The following is a 20,097-nucleotide window of genomic DNA, read 5'->3' as shown; positions in this document are numbered from 1 at the left end:
TACAAACTGAAATGACTTGATCATTGTAATTTTTTTTTGCAGCAATGAATGAACAATCTTTGTATTAAAAAGCATTTATGCTAAAATTCTGTGTCATCACTTTTTTAAAGCATCTCAGCCTTATCTTGATTAAATGGTAAAGTAACGTAAGCAGTTATGACTGTATGACGGCCAACTTTATAATATAAATACATCAAATCTTGATTGTGTCATTAAACATTTCTTATTCTATGGATAAGTAGTAAATGTATATAAGTCCTAATTACAAAGAAGAAAATGAATGGATACATATTGCAATCTTTACAAATAAAAAAAACATCAATAAATTAACCATCGAACCATCAAACCAAATGTATCTCAATTGTACAAAACAAAAGTGGTTATAACAGTATAAATAGATATAGCTAGATTTACTTGGGTTATTTTAGTTCTGGAAGCATCATGAGGGAAGAATATACCCCTTTGAAGTTTGTACTAAAATGTTTGTTTTTTAGAGAAGATAAACATGATACTTGTTATTAGGGAAACCCGGATGAAAAATTGACCTCAATATTGACTAGGATGTGTTCATTTGGTTGATTGATTCTCAAAGTATTATTGAATACTTTTTTGAATTTTGAAAGAGACCTTGGTATATAAATGACCAAAAACTAATAAGATTTGACCATTTCGACTTATAAATCAGACTTACTAGGGAACATTCCTAACACACTGGTTGACATGGCACTTCAAAGAGGTTTGTCATGTTCGCTCAAATGCACATGAAAAAATGAATCATGCTAACCCTAGGCCTTGTACAGCAGCATCTTACCTTCTATGTTTTATGAAAAACATATACTTATTCTTCACCAAAACCATGATCTTGATCTACAATGAAGTAACATTTGAGAATATGATAACGCCAAGGATAATGATCAAATGATATATAATAAAGATAAACAAATACATATTCATTTCACTTGTAACCCGTCTAAATGGCTGGATGGATGATTACTGGATGGATGATTACTACTGCATACAGATGCTCATGTATCTCACTGACCATGTCGCATCTAATAGGAATTTTAACAAATTGAAATAAATAGCTAGATGATAACATGCCAGTTAAGTCATACATTGCAAACTGCAAATAAATAATAATGAATATTGTCATGTCTCTAACTTGAATATACATTATAAATATGGGCACCAATATAGTGTAGCTTTTCTCCTTTTCTTTTTGAGATTGCTGAACACAAATTGTTACATGTCTCATATCTCCATGTTATATTTGACATAAATATATTTGACATAATATGTTCAAACAAATTAAATAAACCTTCAACTTACTACATCCTTCTCTTTGAATATCACGTTAATAATAATAACATTAGCATTCTGTTCTTGTATAGCACATTTCACATAATGATATAACATCCCTGTGCGCTTCCAAAGATATTTTGATGTTATGAAAACTACTTTTGTTCGAGAGACTGAGTACAATTCACTGAGAAAGACTTTACTTGATTTTCAATATCATGCACATAATAAATATTTGATTACATCTTATTGGTTATATGCACCATTAGTCCTATGGTAAAATTAATATTTCTGTATTATACATTGGTGGTAATATGGTAAACCATAGCCCTAGACCCTAAGCTGATACATAGCACCAGTGGGATCAAGCTCACTAAATCTCAATTTGCCACATATCAAATTTGAGCACATTTTCTCCCCCAAAACACATACACAGCATATCATGGGGAAACTAGATGGAACTTCGACTGCGCGCAGTCGAAAATGATGCCTCCGTTAAAGAGCAATTTTACAAACCAAAACAGAATAAATTTTTCAAATTCCAGTTCAATTGTAATCCATTAACAGGTTCTCAGAATATCGTGATTATAAACAATTTCTCATATACATATATGACCCTTTGATCTTTGACTTCATGACCCTAAAATCTACTCAGTTCATTGGCTCTGCAAGATGTCCTGAGTTAAATAGTAATCCATCTGTCAGTTCTAATGAGAATGCATTCACAAGCTATTTTTGCATACATAATGAGCCCATGACCTTTGACCTTTGACCTTATGAACCAGGAATCTACTAAGTTCATTGGCTCTGCAAAATACATAAATGATCTCAGTTTGGCAGGAATCCATTAATCTGTTCTAATGATAATACGATCACAAGCTATTTTTGCATACATAATGAGCCGCATGACCTTTAACCTTGACCTCATGACCCCAAAATCTAATCAGTTCATCGGCTCTGCAAGTAACATACATGACCTAACTTTGGCAGGAATCCATCAATAGGTTCTTGAGATAACGCGATCACGAGCTGTTTTTGCATACATAATAAGCCCTGTGACCTTTGACCTCCTGACCCCAAAATCTAATCAGTTCATAGGCTCTGCAAGATACATACATGACCAAAGTATAGCAGGAATCCATCAATCGGTTCTTCAGATAACGCGATCATGAGCTGTTTTTGCATACATAATGAGCCTTGTGACCTTTGACCTTTGACCTCGTGACCCCAAAATCTATTCAGTTCATCGGCTCTGTAAGATACATACATGACCAAAGTTTGGCAGGAATCCATTAATCGGTTCTTCAGATAACGCGATCACGAGAACGGGACGTACGTATGTACAGACGTATGTACGGACGGACAACCCAAAAACATAATGCCTCCGGCTACTTCGTAATGGAGGCATAAAAAGAAAGAAGATCTACGGTCTTTAAAGAGCTTTAAATTTGTCCTGTGAACTTTGACCCAAACTTTTGTTGGATCTCTTTGACAATGAGTTGGTCCTGTTCACTCTCTTGACCCTCTTCTATTGCTATGGCAACGAAGGCACTCTCAAGCTCTGATAACCTATGGCAGTCCTCCCAGTATGAGGTATTGATGAAGATGCTGAAGATGAGAGACAAATATTCTGTGCGCACCTGTCATTAAAACAAAAATGAAAGGGAACAGTAAAGATTAAATCTCTTTTACCTTTACCACGGTAACCACAATACTCTTTTAACAAACATTTGCCAGAAATCTGCTTCATTGAGTTGATGATGATAAGTTTTAGATGCTGCTTGTAAGTGTCGGCTTGCATGGTCATGTAGATATACAGTAGGCTTGCGGGTACACCATGTGAGAGAGAGAGAGAGGATTGAGGAGTCCTGAAAAAGGACTCTCGGTAATCTTTCTTGGGGGTGTGTGTAGTCCTGAAAAGGACTGTTTGTGTAGTCTTGAAAAAGACTGTTGGTTATCTTTCTTAGCTTATAGTTCTAAGGAGAACTATAGCGCTTTAAGAGGATGAGTGGCAGGAGTGGCTCGATGTTTTAAACAGGTTGACTATTCATCGTCAGGAAACGAGAGTCCTTTTTCAGGACTCCTCAATCCTCTCTCTCTCTCTCTCTCACATGGTGCAACCACAAGCCTACTGCATGTATAGAGATAAGTTTTGTTTGATCTTAAATAACCAAATCCAAGTGCGCTTCATTGAAAGTAAAATTATGTAATACGTACAAAAGGTGTGATTATTAGTAAAACCATATTAAAGTGTAAGAACAACACTACCCAGCACCCCAACTTCTACCCCTAAGAACGATCATTCCCCTAGAGGTAGTTATGATGGGTAATAGCTGTATTGGGAGAATGCACAAATGAGGAATTTTTCTACAATCTTCTAAATTACTGGTATATTGAGCAGATCAACAGTTTTCTATTCCTAAAGATTTTTTTAAACAAAATCAGAACCTGAATGTATTTTAACCTAAATTTTGAAAACTTGAGGTCAATTTAATTCTTCCCATTGTATAGTTTTGCAACTTTCTCATCTTCTATCTGAATCATCAGTTACACATTAATGTGGTGGAAAATCTTTTTAAATACAGAAACCCCTCTTCAAAGGTTGTCGGGACTCAGCTGTCATATTACATCCCACTCAAAATTTCACCCAGACCCTATATTGTTATCACCTCAATGATTAATTAATCTGACTGAATGCATCCCAGTCCTGGGGGGTGTTTCACAAAGATCGTAAGTTGAACTTATCTCTAAGTTGGACTTAACAATTATGGAAAGTTGTTCGCATCTTTGAAAATATTTTGTAAAAGTTATTTTAAAAGGCATAAAATGTTGATTCAAATAATTCATGATTTCTATTTTCAAGGATATTTCATGGTCTTGATGTGGGATTTATAAAAAGTCTATAATATTTGAATTTTCACTATTGAATATGTTTTATTTTAAGGCTACAAATGGCTCTCCATAATATTTAAGTCCAACTTAGAGTTAAGTTCGACTTAGGATCTTTTTGAAACACCCCCCAGGTAGAACAAGGAAAAAACGGGAGTAAAACTAACCTGATCACCTGGATTTGAATCTTTGATCAGCCTCACAATGATATCAATCAGTACTTTCATATCATTAGAATAGAAGAGGTCAGAGGTCACAGGACTTGAAAACATGTCTGCCATGAACTTTAGAAGAGAGTCCTGTGTGTCTGAGCAATGATCAAATACCTTCACAGGATCCACTAAAGACAAAGATATAGTTGGAATATGTTACTAGAACAGGAGGGAAATATATATAAGTATGAAGTAAACCATTCATACTCTGAAGTTATCAGCAAAGTGCATTCCAAGTGGAGAGTCCTTGGCTTTCATAAATCCAATTTACAAGTAAAAAATGATAATAATCAAAGTGAGCAGTAGTTTTCTAGTTCTAACAAAAGAATATATAATCTATTAATCAAAAGAAAAAAGAAAAGAAAAGATGTCTATTGATAAGTACATGAATGTGTACAATTTAGGAGAACTCTTTGAAAACTGTGATTTTCCATCTAACTGCCCCCCCCCCCAAAAAAAAAAAAAGAAAAGAAGAAGAAAAAAAAAAATGAAAATAAACACACTTTTCATCCTAGCAATATAGCTTTCATTTTCATTACTAAAACTTAGTACCTATCAAAAAGATGACCATCATAATTAATTGATCCCCCAATCAGTTTGATGCTAACATATTTTTCATAGACTTTTGTCAACAGACCTCCTCTGTTGACCAGAAGCATGATCTTTTCACTGAAAGTCTTTGCACTCCTCCTCTCTGCCAATACTGTCATCACAATACTTTCGGCAGGAACTGAAAATAAATACACAAAATCAATCATATATTACTTACAATCCATTAAAAGAATGATCACACAGAGATTATTAACAAAAATAAGTCCCTACCCATTTTCTTGAAGAAAATTAAAAAAAAAAAAAAAATAGCTTTTCCTACATGCACCATGTGTCTTCATTAAAACAAAAATGAATGGCCATTATCGAAATTTTAACATGAAATTCATCAAAATTTCCAGTCTTAGAGAGAGCAGTTTACCATATTTACACTATATCCTACATAAGCTGGGTACCCACTTTATTCTTAATTATTTAAGTTATAATTATTGATTCAATTAAAACCATCAAGCATTATCATTCTTGCAAATTTCATTTTTAGAAAAGACATTTTTAAACTGAGAATTATCAATGATAATAGGGACTTTAAAAAAATCTTAAGATTCAATGAAACATAAAATAATAACTGCAATGGCAATAAAAACAATACTTCTTCAAGCATATAATTGCCTCCACTAATCTTATGGATAGAAGGAGATGGGAAACCCTAAAGAATCAGAAGAAAATATTATTTCAAGCAGTCTAGGAATGTAAGATTCATGGAGTTGGGAAATTACTTTACCTCTGAGATGAAGATTGAAGGCCAGAATGAGGTTGACAAACAGGTCTGGTACTTGATCTAGTTCATCAGCAGGAGGGGGGTTATCCATGGAATCTAACAGGTAGTTTACAAACTCGGCATTCAGTTGGTCTGCATACAAACACACAAAAGGTATTGACAATTATTTGAAGAAAAATTAGGGGGAGAATAAAGAGCTTACTTGAAAAGACTAAAAAACAAAATAATGGATACATGTGCGGACCTGATGATAAAAAGACAACTAGAAACCCTCATTCATATGTCATCAATATGCCTGAAACATAGAAGTACAATAAAGACATCAAGAATACGGCATCTAAATCTTGAAGACTTGAAGCTGATAGTCAAGCATTTTCAAACAAACTTTCTTACTGTATCATACACATTCACAACTTAGCACAGCTGCAGATCTATAAAAGATTTCATAATCAGAGATCAATGCTATAATAGAGAGACTTGTAAAAAATCTGTTACCTTCTGAATAAATCTCTTGAATACACTGTGTTATTCTGCCATTACATAAACATGAAATGGAAAATGTCATTACTCATTCATCAATGTTTACTTTGTGGCCAAAAGTAGTAATCAAATTAAAATAGTCTATTGCGTGAAGTATTTCTATCAAAGACAGTGTACTACAGACTCACCATAATGACCGAATGGAATCTGTTCTCCAGTAGAGAGCAGCATAGTACAAACGAGAGCCGAGTAGCAGAGCTTGGGGATGTTTTCCTGATCAGTCATCATATCCCTAGCAAGCTCCACAGGGAGGACAGAACATAGGAGACTGGACAGAGCATCGCGATCCAGGTTGCACAAGGCTCCAAACACCTTCAGCAGTAGCAGTCGAAGAGATGACCGGAGCTCCTACACGTCACACACATATAAACAACAATTCACTGTTAATTCTCAATTTCTTTCTGATTCATAATAGATAATCTTTTAAAAATGTTTTACCTCTCTACATTGCCCCAGGTCCCCCCCCCCCCTTCCCTAGAGTTATATAATCATCAACTATCAGACCTATGGACAGACTTCTTCTTCAGCCCCAAAATATTTCAGGGATATTTTGTTTCTTGTTTCAGTAGATCAAAAAGCATAAGTCTCAGCATCAGAATCATATGCATTTATTTGGGTTGTAATATGATCAAGCTCATCTTTACTTGTTATCAAAATAAAAGATTCCCATGTTGACTTACCATTTGGTAGTATAACACCAGATTCTGGATGTATTCAAAGTGATCCTTCTTAACCACTGCTTTACAAACCCTTGGATCTGCATCAGACTTAGGAAGGAAAAAAAATAACAAAATGATGCTTTTAGAAGAAGAAAAAAAGAGGTGTTAATTTTAATTTTTTTTTTTTATATGAAGTGATATATTCAAGCTAAGACTGTTAGTCACTCAAAAGGTGATGCATACAGTCATGTAATTGTATTGTTGTTTCATCGAAGTGTAAACTTAGAAAACATTAAATCCAATGGCAACATATTTTCACTGTTATGTAATCATTATTAGTTTTTCATAATCTTCAAACTCATATATTCACAGTGTCATGAATTTCAGACTACTACTTCTCATAATGATATGTCTTCTTAATTAACCCAGGAAAGCCACATTAGTATTAATACTGTTCATGCTGAGGGCCCTGCAATCATATCATTAAACCCTGCTTTCTCCTAGCTGACTTGAAAGGTACTCAAGCATTCAAGAAATTCCTTCCTACCAGGTACCCATTTACCTCACCTGGGTGGAGTGTGGCAAATGCAGATACCTATCCACTAGACCATGACACCTCTACAAGACAACTCACTAGTATTGTGATGAGTTCCTCTAGGTGTCCACTGATGATAGCTTCATCTTCATGTAATGCCCAACTCCTCTGCTGTGCATCATCTTTACAAGCTGTCAATTCTTTAAAGATGACCTCTAACCTCTCATGATCTCTGCTTCCTTCAATGATGATATTTGAGCTCGTCATATTCTGTATCAAACAATGATGCATTCAACAAAGTGTATTTTCTTTTAGATTAGTAAATATTTCTGTGATTAAATTATCAATAAATAGTTTAAAGTTATGGGATAAGAGAAAAACTAGATAATATCACAGATAAAACTCAGTTCTGAACATTTCAAAATTGTACAGTACATACAAATGCAATGGACACATCTTTCACAATAAAAATATGTATGATAATTAGATTTCATTTATGACCACCAATTGTAAAAAATATTCATTCTATTGGGAATTTGGAGCTTGGGAGAGACATTTTAAAATTATTTTGTATGGAATAGGTCATCAGGCTAGCAAATATATTGTATATCAAAAAGTTGATGAGGGCCATTTACCAACTTATATCTGTATCCATTCAATACACAAGCTGGCATTTCAAAACTATGGAAAAGAAATGAGAAAATACTAGAGTGCCGCATTTACATGTATACTGAACAAAAACAAGTATGCGATATGCTGATTCTACTCACCAGATCATTTGTTAAACTTGACAGAATTGCAGCCATGACATTTGCAACCTCTGGAACTGCAGATCCTACCCTCTCTAGGACAGTCCCTACTGCTTGCTTTGACATGTCGTAGCTCAAATCCGTTTCTATTCTAACCTGCTCCACCAGTTCACCAAGTAGTCCCTTGGGTATGACAGGTTCTGATGGCATTTGACTATGGTTTGGTGTTTCCCTATCGGCTTTACTCGTTGATTTGGGTGTAGAGGTGGCTAATGCTTGGCTAGAACTTCCGGAGTCAGCTTGATCTTGAGGGCTCTGCTTCACACTCTCGTTTCTCTGGGGTGGCTTTGGGGCAGCTCTAATCTTCGTTGAGGTCCTTGTGGAACGTGATAATCCTGCTGCTTGTTCTCGTTGGGGAGATGAGTTCTGTTGTGAAGGAGGTAGCGGCGCTTTTCGATGCTCAGTAGAAGTCTGTCTTGGGAGATCTGGGGCCTTTCTTTTGGGTTGTCCATCAGAGGACGCAGTGTTGCCAGACAGAATGGACTGTCTATGTTGTACAAGCTTCCTGTTTGATATGTAAAAAATCTTATGAAAATCACAATTCAACCAATAATTTTTTTCGTCTCTTTTTTAAATTGTATCCTTAACGAAACAAGTAGGCTACATATATATAATAGTTTGTAATTGGTTGAAAAGATACATATGTACTAGTTTACATGGGGGATTAGACCACCCTGCAAAGTCACTGGACAGGTGGTTATCTCATCAACTCAGCTCTCAATTAACATAAGAAAAAAGAAGATCATGGGGAATCAATAGTCACTGATTATGCATTGTTTGTTATATATATATAGAGGGCGCAAGTAGCTACAAGTAGTACAGTGGGGATTTAAAGGAATAAGGATTAACACTAATCCATACCTCATTAGATCTGATTCAATGAATGTATACGTACTGTAGGTTATCTCTCTGTTGCTGTGAAAGTGACCCTCCCTTCTCAGTAGAAGCCAGATGGATGAATTCAATCGCCCTGTCAATGGATCTGAGAACCTCATCATTAGATGATTGGTCTTTCTCAATGTATTTGGCTGGAACATACCCAGTCTGGCCTAAGTGGTTCATGACTTGCCACCAGTGTTGGTCTGTTTTCTCCAGAAGAGTGAACTGGTCACCTTCTTGGAAGCTCAATGATGTTGGAGCTTCGGAGCTGTAGGGGTATGCTGCACGTAACATGGTCAGGCTGAAAGAAATTGTTTTATTGATATACTTTCAAGGAAGGTCAAATAATTGCAGAATGAAACCCTGGCAGATAAGATTAGAAATAGCTCAAATCTGCAAAACTTACATTGTAAAAAACAAAGCTTTAGCAACTTTTGCAGGTCACCTCCTTTAGGGAGTCATCCTAGAGACACTCACAAATTTACAATATTATACTATAGCATAACTCATACATCAGCTAGCTATATACATATACACATGTTTGAAGTCTGGCCAGCTTATATGGCTAAAATGAGTTGACTTCGTATAAAAGGCAAACATACATTCATATCTCATGTTTTAAAAGGCACAATCATCAGCTCCCCGTTATGACAAAATCAAGGTGATAGAGATGATGATCCAATCAAAGGAATTATATTGAATTAAGATATACAGAGCTGCCAACCTTGTGCGACCCAAAAAAAGGAATTTCAAGCAACAAAAAGTAATTCATTAAAATGAAACTTACAACCACGCACGATACACTTCCAATGCAGAAATGTTCATTCCCCATGCTGTTTTTTCCATACAAGCAGGTATTTTTGTGTGGCTATTTTGGTATTATTGGCATTTCATTCTTTAGAGAATATTTTCTCTGTAAGTATGTTTTAAACTTAGTTTTCTATTGAATTTGTGATCAAATCAATATTTTAGGGCAGTTGTTTGACGTGCGGTATGTTAACAAAATGTTTTTAAAATTTTTTATTTTATGAAGAAAAAACATACTACCGTAATTTGGAGGAAAAAGCAGAGTAATTCCGGCAAAAACGGAGTAATTCCGGTAAAAACTGAGTAATTCAGGCAAAAACGGAATGGTTGTTAGCTCTGTTAATAGATAATTATTCTCCCTTGTAAAATGTAGCATGTCAGAACTTACAGAAGATACAGACAATCAAAGTATAACTCTCTTGTCATCCTTCCAGTTTAATTGAGGGAGGGAGGGAGGGAGGGAGGGGGGGGGGGGGGTACCCAAAATGACAAGGAATTGTAGAGGAAGTTGTTGCTCATCTTGGCAAAGACGGTTTTGTGAAGCAGACAAGTTGAGCGACAGTGTCGAGGTGTCGTCGATCTTGTAGTTACGACGGTTTTGCAAAACGACCCCCTGGATTCAACCTCTGCTGTATACCAATATGTCATGTGTCTAGACGTGTCATGTGCCATGATAGTTGATTTAAATTAGTGATTTGAAGAAGTTTATGTGCAACATTTTAAAAACAAAGTTTTATTAACATAATCGATAATTAAGAGTAGATCTAGTAGAACCGATGTATTATAGCCTAGGCCTAATTTAAAATTGGATATGGACGAGGTAAAATGACATTTTGGGGGATTTTGGGGGCATAACAATACGGCCGTGGCAAGTTTGTCATGTTTGTGGGAGGGGCCTAGCGGTTAAAATCTAGCCGTGATATCTTCAACATACGATGGTATAGGCGATCGTTCAGTCTCTATAACCGGAGGTCTAGTGGAGCCAGACGTAGTCTCAGTGGAACAACCGACGATTATAGAGACTGAAGCTTTCGGTCTATAAAAATAAAAGACAAATATGGATGATGGCTAAAGTAATGCTGTTTGATGCATACTTTCGTTCTATACCGAGGCAAAAGTGATGTCTTTATTTGTGATATGCGTCTAAACACATAACACCATTACGAGATTATTCAAAGTAGCCTCGCCGGATGAGTGATTGGGCGTGGCTTGTTTTTACATAATTTCACTCACAGCACAAAATGGCATTAACGGGACTGAACGTAATAAATACTAGAATTTTAGGATCCCACTGTTATACGTTTAATAGGATTTACTGGTTACATACAATATCAGTATATAATACATGCAATATCACAACATATTAGAGAAAAAAGAAGTGAGAAAAGGTGTATATCTTACAATATTACTGGACTGTCAAACTTCGGTAAATTTTCGGGAACTTCCTTCCCGATGGGTATGACAAGCTGTGTACGTATTCCATACATTCTGTTTGATTACTCATTAATCAAATAAAACAGCAGCTGGGCGAGAAAGTCAACCGTATTTCGAAAGAAGATATTGATCATACAATTGTTGAAATATAAAATCCAAGTCTTGAATATCTCTTTTCAAACATCTTCACGTAAAACTAGCAAGGAAAAAAAAAAAGGATACACAATAATAATAATTTGTTGATTACAAGGGTGGCTTATCATAGCACTGGTCATATCGATCTTGGTGTCACAACAGATTTTGTCCCCCCGCCGGATTGGGAACCGTACCCAAATTATTTTCAGTTTAGTTTCCAGTCAGTTCAGTTTATTAATAAACACATGGCATAGTAATCGTGACAAACAACATGATCCAAATTCATTGAGACCCCAAAAAGCAATGCTTGTGATAGTGGGGCCCCTGTGGAGGATGGAATGGACCTCTCAATCCCAGCGGAAAGAGACCAACGTGTTTCAAGGATCTGCGAAATTCAAAACATGAAAGATGGTAGGATACGATCATGGATTGCGATGCCTGCTCTTGATCAATGACGAAATAAACCTGTATTACTAAAATTGGCCAGACTCGACTTGAATAGATTCTGTTTCAATAGCCTTTATTTCTGTGATAAATAAAAATGTATTCTTGTAAGTAATTGACCTACCGTTGACCTATATTGCTCTGTACATATAGGCCTCTTTAGCTAGCCTATATGCTAATTAATCATAAACAACAATGGAAAGATAGAATTATCTGGCGGCCGCCAACTAATCTAGCTATTTCCCTCTATGTTATGATGTAGATAGATAGAGGAAAATGATGAAAAATTAAAACAAAGAATAACATAATGAGAGATAGAAAGAAAATATAGAAGGATATAAAAGCAACGAATAATGAAAGGAAAGATAGAAAGAACATAAGATGGAAGAAAAAGGAAGATAGAAAGATGAAATGATAGAAGGATGAAGGCAAAGAGTTACATACGCAATAGTAGAAAGAGAAGAAGATGAAAGGATAAAAACAAAGAAAAACATAAGGAAAGGTAGAAAGTGAAGAATATAGAAGGAAAATAACATCATCAATTAAGGACAGATAGAGTTATCTGGCGGCGGCTGCCAGATGATTCTTTTATTCCTAATGTTATGTTGTAGATAGAAAGATAAATAAAAGAAGAATAATAACAAAAAATAGCCGAACATAAGGAAAGATAGAAGGAGAAGAAGATAGAAGGAAAAGAAGATAGAAGGAAAAACAAAGAACAAGGAAATGAAAATAAAAAGAGGAAATGATAGAATAATAAAAACAATGAATACCATAATGAAAGATCGACTTATCCGGCGGCCGCATTCACTGGATCTTATTCAGTAATATTTTTCCATTCCCTTTCATCTCCCTCCCTTTTTTGAACCCTTGATATGGAGAGGGGGGAGGGTTGCTCAGTCGTTTTGGTCCTCCCTTTCCTCATTTTTAGGTACCTTATTTCATTTTCGGAATTATGAGCCCGATTTCATTTTCGGAATTACTTTGAACCTTAATTTTTTCATTTTCGGACATACGAACCTTCAGATTTATTAACCCTTTTCCATTCTCGAAATTATGAACCCCTTTTCATTTTCGGAATTATGAACCCCTTTTCATTTTCGGAATTATGAACCCTTTTTCATTTTTGGAAATACGAACCTTCGGAATTTCATTTTCGGAATTATGAACCCCTTTTCATTTTCGGAGTTATGAACCCTTTTTCATTTTCGGAATTATGAACCCTTCTTCATTTTCGGAATTATGAACCCCTTTTCATTTTCGGAATTATGAACCCTTTTTCATTTTTGGAAATACGAACCTTCGGAGTTTCATTTTCAGAATTATCGGAACCCTTTTTCATTTTTGGAAATACGAACCTTCGGAGTTTCATTTTCGGAATTATGAACCCTTTTTCATTTTTGGAAATACGAACCTTCGGAGTTTCATTTTCGGAATTATGAACCCCTTTTCATTTTTGGAATTACGAACCCTACTTCATTTTCAAAATTACAAACCCTATTTCATTTTCGGAATCACGAACCTTCGGAAATACGAACCTTCGGAAAAACGACATGTAACCGAATAATCGTACATGTTTTTTGATCAGACACCTACTGCAGTATATAACCCTACTAGTAGGCGTATTCCTAGATTTTCAGAAAGCTTGTGATACGATAGACCACACAATACCGGTGTTTTTAATAAATTAAGACAATTTGTACCTAGAAATATTTAATTGTTATCGTATAAAACATTAAAATATAATATATTTTATACAACACCTACGTGGATCCCTGTCATTTGATTGGAGGATTGTTGGTCACATGATATTCAATAGATGGTATATTGCACGGTCGTGCATTTTTGGTTATAATATATGCAGACTGCGTACCTCTCTGCCGTGCGCGCGCGTATCCCTGCGTGTATCTGACGCGAAGGCAATCTGAATGTAATCGAGAAGGCTTGAATCCAACTTGAATTTATCTTTAATATAAGGAGTAAAACATAATTTGTTGATTAACGTTCTATTAGATCTTCTTCGATGTTGTATACAACAAATAATGAATGTTTTTCATTTGTTCAATGGTGCGAATATTTTCATTCATTGAAAGATTAACATTAATTCTATTCAACTCGGCTGACGCCTCGTTGAATAGAATGTTAATCTTTCAACTCATGAAAATATTCGCACTATTGAACTCATAACCATTCATTATTTGTATAATATTTTTATTTTTATGGATAATGCGTTATACCACCATTCAATTTGGGTTTGCTCTCTTTTAAAATCTACTTTCAAAATCATTCTTTACATGATTTCAAGCTAACTTCGTTCTTAATTGTTCTGAACAATACGTTCATGTCAGTAGATGTGGGATTATTGGTCCTGTGAAGTCCCATGTACCTTATAATTATATTTAAATGCAGTTGTTCTTGAATGTTATTTTCTTGTATTTATGTATTTAAAGTGCCAATTTATACAGTTTTATTGTAAAAGGTATATATTTTACTGTGAACCATTTTTATGCCTGTCTTTTTATTGTGTGAAATCCACATCACGGTTGCAATAAATAGATAAATGAATTAAATTAGATTAAACATATATATATATATATATATATATATATATATATATAAAACACATTTTTAGACAGTGTATGATACATTATTGTAGTATTTTATCAGGAATGCCTATTTATACAAGTTTAGGCTTTGTATTCAAACACACAAACATGTATTAACTTAGATAGTTAGGTAGTATACCTGTATTCAATAATTATTCATATATATTTTTATTTGTTAAGATACTGTACTCTGAAGGTGCCAGACATGATTAGCATTTTATGCTGTTTACTGGTCAAGTTTATCCATTCAATATCTTTGTTAAGGGTCTCGGACAATTACCCCCTGGACAATTACTCCCCCCCCCCCCGGAAGATTACCCCGAGGAGCGTACCACCTCTGCCAAAAAATTCCTTTTATTAAAACTAACTTAATATCAGAGTAGACTTCCCCTTTAATGAACAGAGGAGAGGGGGCATAATTGTCCTAGGGGGCAATTTACCTCGTGTGGTAATTGTCCACAGGGGGGGGGGGGGGGCATATGGAAACGTTGTATCATCCGCTCAATCTGACTTGCGTGCATAGAACAAATAAGCATTTTTCCATGAAAAAGTGAAGTTTTCTAAAATGTGCGTTTCTTTCCAGCATTGGGGCGCCCGGAAGTCACTCGGGTAACATTTCATAAAGTATAATATAAAAAGACCATATGCGAATTTTCTGTACTTTTGTCGGAAAAATACATTTATCCAGCACAATGTCGTCTCTTTTTGCGTTGGAGAAGAGCAAATAGCGAGTTTCAATCACACTTTGGCCGCTCTCGCAAGCTCTCACTCGTTTCACTGTGGTCAAGAGACTTTGGGGCAATCGGTTAATGAAAATACTAATCGTTAGCTTTCTTCTGGTATCAAACTTATTTTGATTGATTGTATAATTTTGTCGGAATAAAGGAAACAAAAAGGCTCGACCAATCAGCGTCTGAATTGACATTTTGACCTTGAATTCCCTGATGCAAGCGCACTAATGACGTCATCTTCGCTAAATCGGTGTCTTTTATCGTATAATGCGACACTTTCACAATGTTTATACATCTTTTTTTAATTATTAGTAAGATATAACATATTTTTTCTGATATCACTGAAGTTTTGGGTTTTGTTTCATGAGTAATTTTAAAATAAGACCCATTTTACTGTTTTAATTTACTGGATCGTACCATTAAAGTCATAGGGTAGAAAGATGCATTTTCCAACCGCGCCAAATTTAATTAACGTTCCGACATTCTGTTAAATGGGTTCGTGTTGTTAAGAATCCACTGCTTTCTGCTCCAACAAACGTCCACATGCGGAGTCGTTTATCAACTAAATTATTCAAATTTATGGATGCTTCCTAGCTTCCCAGGTGTTTGTGTTGCTGTTGAAGCATTTCATTCACCTACTATCATGCTTTGTACTCCAATTGCCAGAACGCAAATTTCATTTTGGTTTTATAGTTTCATCGTATTCAAATTTATGAATGCTTCCTCCCCAGGTGTTTGTGGTGTTTGTGCATTTCATTCACCTGTTATTATTCTTTGTACTCCAATTGTTAGAATACCAAATGCATTTTGGCTTTATAGTTCCATGCAATAAGTAAGTCAATAAAAGAGTATGTTCTGCACAATAAAAACAATGTGTGTCCCTATTGTACAATGTAACGTGTCCCCTCATTTTGTTATAGTTAATTTACCCATTCACATAATGGAACTACCTGCCCGATGAAGCCAGTGGCCTATGACCTCTGAGCACTCAACACCGTGTGGGAGTTATGCTATGGTCACAAACCCCTAAAGTAGCCTGCTCGGCGGCCGAGCGGCGAGTTTTTAATTATTCTGCCCGGCGGCTGCCCGGCCACCGAGCGGCGGCCGCCCAGGCACCGCTCGTTTTTAGGGCATCGCTCGGTCGCCGCTGAAGTTTTAGCGCAGAGTTAAAATTTGGGCGGCGCCTGCTCACTTTTCACTCACCGCCCAAAATACGCTCGGTGCCTGAGCGGTCGCCGCCCGGGCACCGACCTAATCGCTGGGCGATGCCTAAGTCCAGCAGCGACCGAGCAGGCTACTGATCGGTCGGTCGCTGTTCTGATTTGTGACCATAGCTTTAGTTCGTGATCAAATTCTTTTATGAGACAAATACAAGCAAACGTTTCCATATGGGGGGGGGGGGGGGTAATTGTCCTTGGGGGAAATTTTCCGGGGTGTAATTGTCCTCGAGGGGTAGCAGTCCTTGGAGGTAAATTTTCCGGGGGATTGTTGTCCTGGGGGGTAGTTTTCTGGGAATAATTTTCCGGGGGTGATTGTCCAGGGGGTTATTGTCCCGATCAGGCCTGGTTATATGAATTGTACGTTTGTACGGGTGTGATTTAAAGTACGCCATCTAGGTGTCGTGGGTTATAGTGGTTCATTCCCTTTATTTTCCAATCCAAGGGAAGATGTTATCAAATGCCTTGTAGCAATACATTAATACACATTTGCCACTCTCTAGCCGGGTGTAAGTGGGTATCTGGCTAGTGCTGGGGTATTAATTATTTGAGGGTCTGCAGGACGAGCAATATCAATACCGATGTGGCTATCCTAGGTTAATAAGATCCAATTATTATTATTTCTTTCGTACATAATTAGTGACTTGGTACAGTTTTAACATGCATATAGGCCCTATCATGTAGAATTTAATTATGTATATATATATATATATATATATTGTTTAATTTGTTTGTTTTTGATGGGTTTTTTTTAATTTGTTTTTTTAATAATTTTTTTCTTCTTCAATGAATAAATAAATAAAAAAACATACTGCTAAAAATGATCTATTTCTGATTTTTTTAAAAAAATAAAAATACACAGGCGGGCATCTTGAAAAATAGCCCGACTGTCAGGAAAAATGTACCGAGAGGCCATTTTGAGCGGCCATTTTGAAGAAGAAAAAAAAGGGCCTCCTCCTTCCTTTTTTTCAAAAAGACAGGACGCTTAACATGTTTTTTTTTTTATTTGGCCTTATGTCGAAGTCCATTTGAGTTTTTTAAAAGGGTAAATGTCCATTTCAGTGCTCGCATAAGAACTTTTTTTTTGTCTAGGCTCTCCCCCCCCCCCCAAAAAAAAAAAAAATGAAATGAAGTAAACATGACGAATTCATGGCGATTGTGTAATGCAGGATCTGAATCGTTATTTTCTAAGAAATGCTTTTCGTTAGGTAACGAAAAAATAAATAAAAATCTATCGACGCTTGAATGTCCTAAGCCGACATTTCCTTGATATCGCAAAAACGCGTAGTAAAGGATTTAATTTATCCAAGAAAGACATCTAAAATGAAAAACCAAGCGGATGTAGATCTCAGATCCTTGATGAAGATAATCGTAAATACAATCTCTCCCCCGACCTCCGATGGAACAAGAAACCAATTTTTGATTCTGCGTTGCCTTGAGACAAGACAGCTAGAGATGCATGGGACGCATAAAATGAAGTGCAGTGTGAGTAATGTGAAAACTCAACTGACAAATCAAATGAAACAATCCATCACAATGAAACACAGTTCACTCGATGTACTAAAGTAAAAATTTTACCTTGTTTGCAACGTTTTCTATTCTGAGGTGATTTATTCACCGGCAGTGGGTCATAAGTTGCACAGCTTTCTAGTTGAGCACAATGTTAGACTATAAACCTAAGACATTGTGGTCATCAATAGGAAAGACATATTTACAAAAGCGTAGGGTCAGGTAAAAGAAAGGCCAGTGAGAAAATATAGTTAATTTTTTTAAAGTTTCTCTTTTCTGTCTCATTCATTTCTTTCAATCTTTCGACTAAAAAGTGGAGGAAATGGACGCCTTTTAGTTATATGCCACCGCCTCCATCCAAATCTCGGAGAACGTTTTTTGTTTTTTTTACTGGAATCTTGAGATGTTGTAATATCTAAACCCCCCAAAGATATATATTATATATATATATATATATATATATATATATATATATATATATATATATATACATGTACATATTATTTTATAGATAATTAAACAAATATGAAATGAAGACAATAAGGTAATTAAAAACAAAAGTATCATTTTTTACAAATGTACTTCAGGGTATGATGCTTCCGTTTGAATTGTTGAACTTGTCCAATCAATGTGAAGATGCATGTTTCTTCCGTCCTCTCAGAGTTCAGCTTCTATACAAATGACAGGAGAGAGAGAGAGTAAGTTTTTACCAAGCCCAAGGGTGGATGCAAGATAGTCTGCGAATGAGTAGGGGGAGGGGGTAGATAAATACCACACCTCCCCCTAAACAAATAATAAGAATAAGAATAATTGAACATATTGTACTTTTTTCCAAAGGTAGTATTGAGCCCAGGATTTAATTAAACGAGGTAATCCAATTTTCGATTCTATTAACAGATTTAAAATATTGTTTCTGAAATGCCTTTTGCCTAAGATATTCATATTCTTTTAATTCGATCAATGGACAAGTAGTCAGTAATCCTCATAATTGAGATCTACGTGAAAAATGAGATACAATCTTACGGTTTTCATGAATTTAATGGCCTTTTATGCAGAAGGAAAACTATATGAGCTTCTGTGAATAATGTAGATTTAGAGCTTGTTATTTCGGGCGAAAGATGCATGCGTGGTTTAATAAGTTGAGAATCTGTTCAAATTATTGATCCGACACACATACATACACACATACACACAATTTGTTGTTGTTGTTGTTATCTTGATAAGTTTTATTGGTCAGAAAACACAATGATTTACAAAATATGCGTTACATCTTTTAGCAAAAAAATAATCATATTGTTTTACACTTACAAATCATATTGTTTCACATTACAGTGTAACATAACAAAATATAGCATGATACTTCTACACAAAATCTTTACGACGTTTCAATATTTTAGGCTATAAAACGGATACGGGTGCCAATTAAAGTAATACATATTCTTAAGTAGACTTCGCGTCTTTTTATGCTAGCATATCTCTGGGAACTGGAAAAAAAAAAAAGAAAAAGAGAGAGAAAGAGAGAGAGAGAGAGAGAGAGAAAAAAAGTACTATTAAAAGCCTTAATACTTTCATGTTTAATATTTTCAAATGTAGAAGTACATAATTAAGATGACATTAAATGTTTTAAGATGTAATAGTGATAAACAACACACTTGACTTTAGGTTTGTCGTTTATTGAGAATCTCCCACGGCCTGATATGGCCTCGTGAAGCACAACCATGCAGACGTAAGAATTATAATCCTATTTTTAACATGGTGGGTGTGTGATGAGCCGCAAGATGAGAATCGATTTGATGGATATTTCAGGAAAAATGAAATGACTTTAGCAGTGCCTTGTTTTGCAGCACTTGTTGTTATCCCATTATCATGCAAGAGTAATTCATCTGAACCGACACGCAACGAGAAAACCATGCTGGATACGTGAAAGGTAAGCTGAGCAACCGTGTAAATATTACGTATATTACAGTTAAAAAGAAATCATGTAAAACGGTGAATATTTCCTCGAGACAATGGTTACTCCCAGTGTGTATGCCTACACAAGTAGTGATTTATATTCTAGATATTT

The 20,097-nt window shown here is 35.6% G+C and overlaps 1 protein-coding gene across 1 annotated transcript; it reads right to left on the bottom strand.

Moving 5' to 3' along the window:
• Window positions 1–2,649: 2,649 nt before the first annotated feature.
• Window positions 2,650–11,478, bottom strand: LOC115917992 (NCK-interacting protein with SH3 domain-like). Its single transcript, XM_030973230.1, has 10 exons — window positions 11,358–11,478; window positions 9,166–9,450; window positions 8,232–8,775; window positions 7,561–7,731; window positions 6,948–7,034; window positions 6,396–6,615; window positions 5,731–5,859; window positions 5,038–5,130; window positions 4,356–4,528; window positions 2,650–2,939 (listed from the first exon to the last, which is right to left on the bottom strand). The coding sequence occupies exons 1-10, from the start codon at window positions 11,441–11,443 to the stop codon at window positions 2,742–2,744; spliced, it is 1,986 nt and encodes a 661-aa protein (XP_030829090.1). The 5' UTR covers window positions 11,444–11,478; the 3' UTR covers window positions 2,650–2,741.
• Window positions 11,479–20,097: the final 8,619 nt, after the last annotated feature.

Source organism: Strongylocentrotus purpuratus, unplaced genomic scaffold, assembly GCF_000002235.5.
Source record: "Strongylocentrotus purpuratus isolate Spur 01 unplaced genomic scaffold, Spur_5.0 spur5_scaffold_6, whole genome shotgun sequence".
NCBI lineage: Eukaryota > Metazoa > Echinodermata > Echinoidea > Camarodonta > Strongylocentrotidae > Strongylocentrotus > Strongylocentrotus purpuratus.
Note: the sequence above shows the minus strand (reverse complement) of the source record. Positions and strands in the feature narration are given on the sequence as shown.

Coding starts and splice junctions, on each gene's coding strand:
- LOC115917992 (XM_030973230.1), bottom strand. CDS start 11,443: ATGTATGGAATACGTACACAGCTTGTCATACCCATCGGGAAGGAAGTT. Junction 8,776..9,165: donor CAACAGAGAGATAACCTACA/GTACGTATACAT, acceptor CATATCAAACAG/GAAGCTTGTACAACATAGAC. Junction 5,860..6,395: donor GATTCCATTCGGTCATTATG/GTGAGTCTGTAG, acceptor GTTTGTATGCAG/ACCAACTGAATGCCGAGTTT.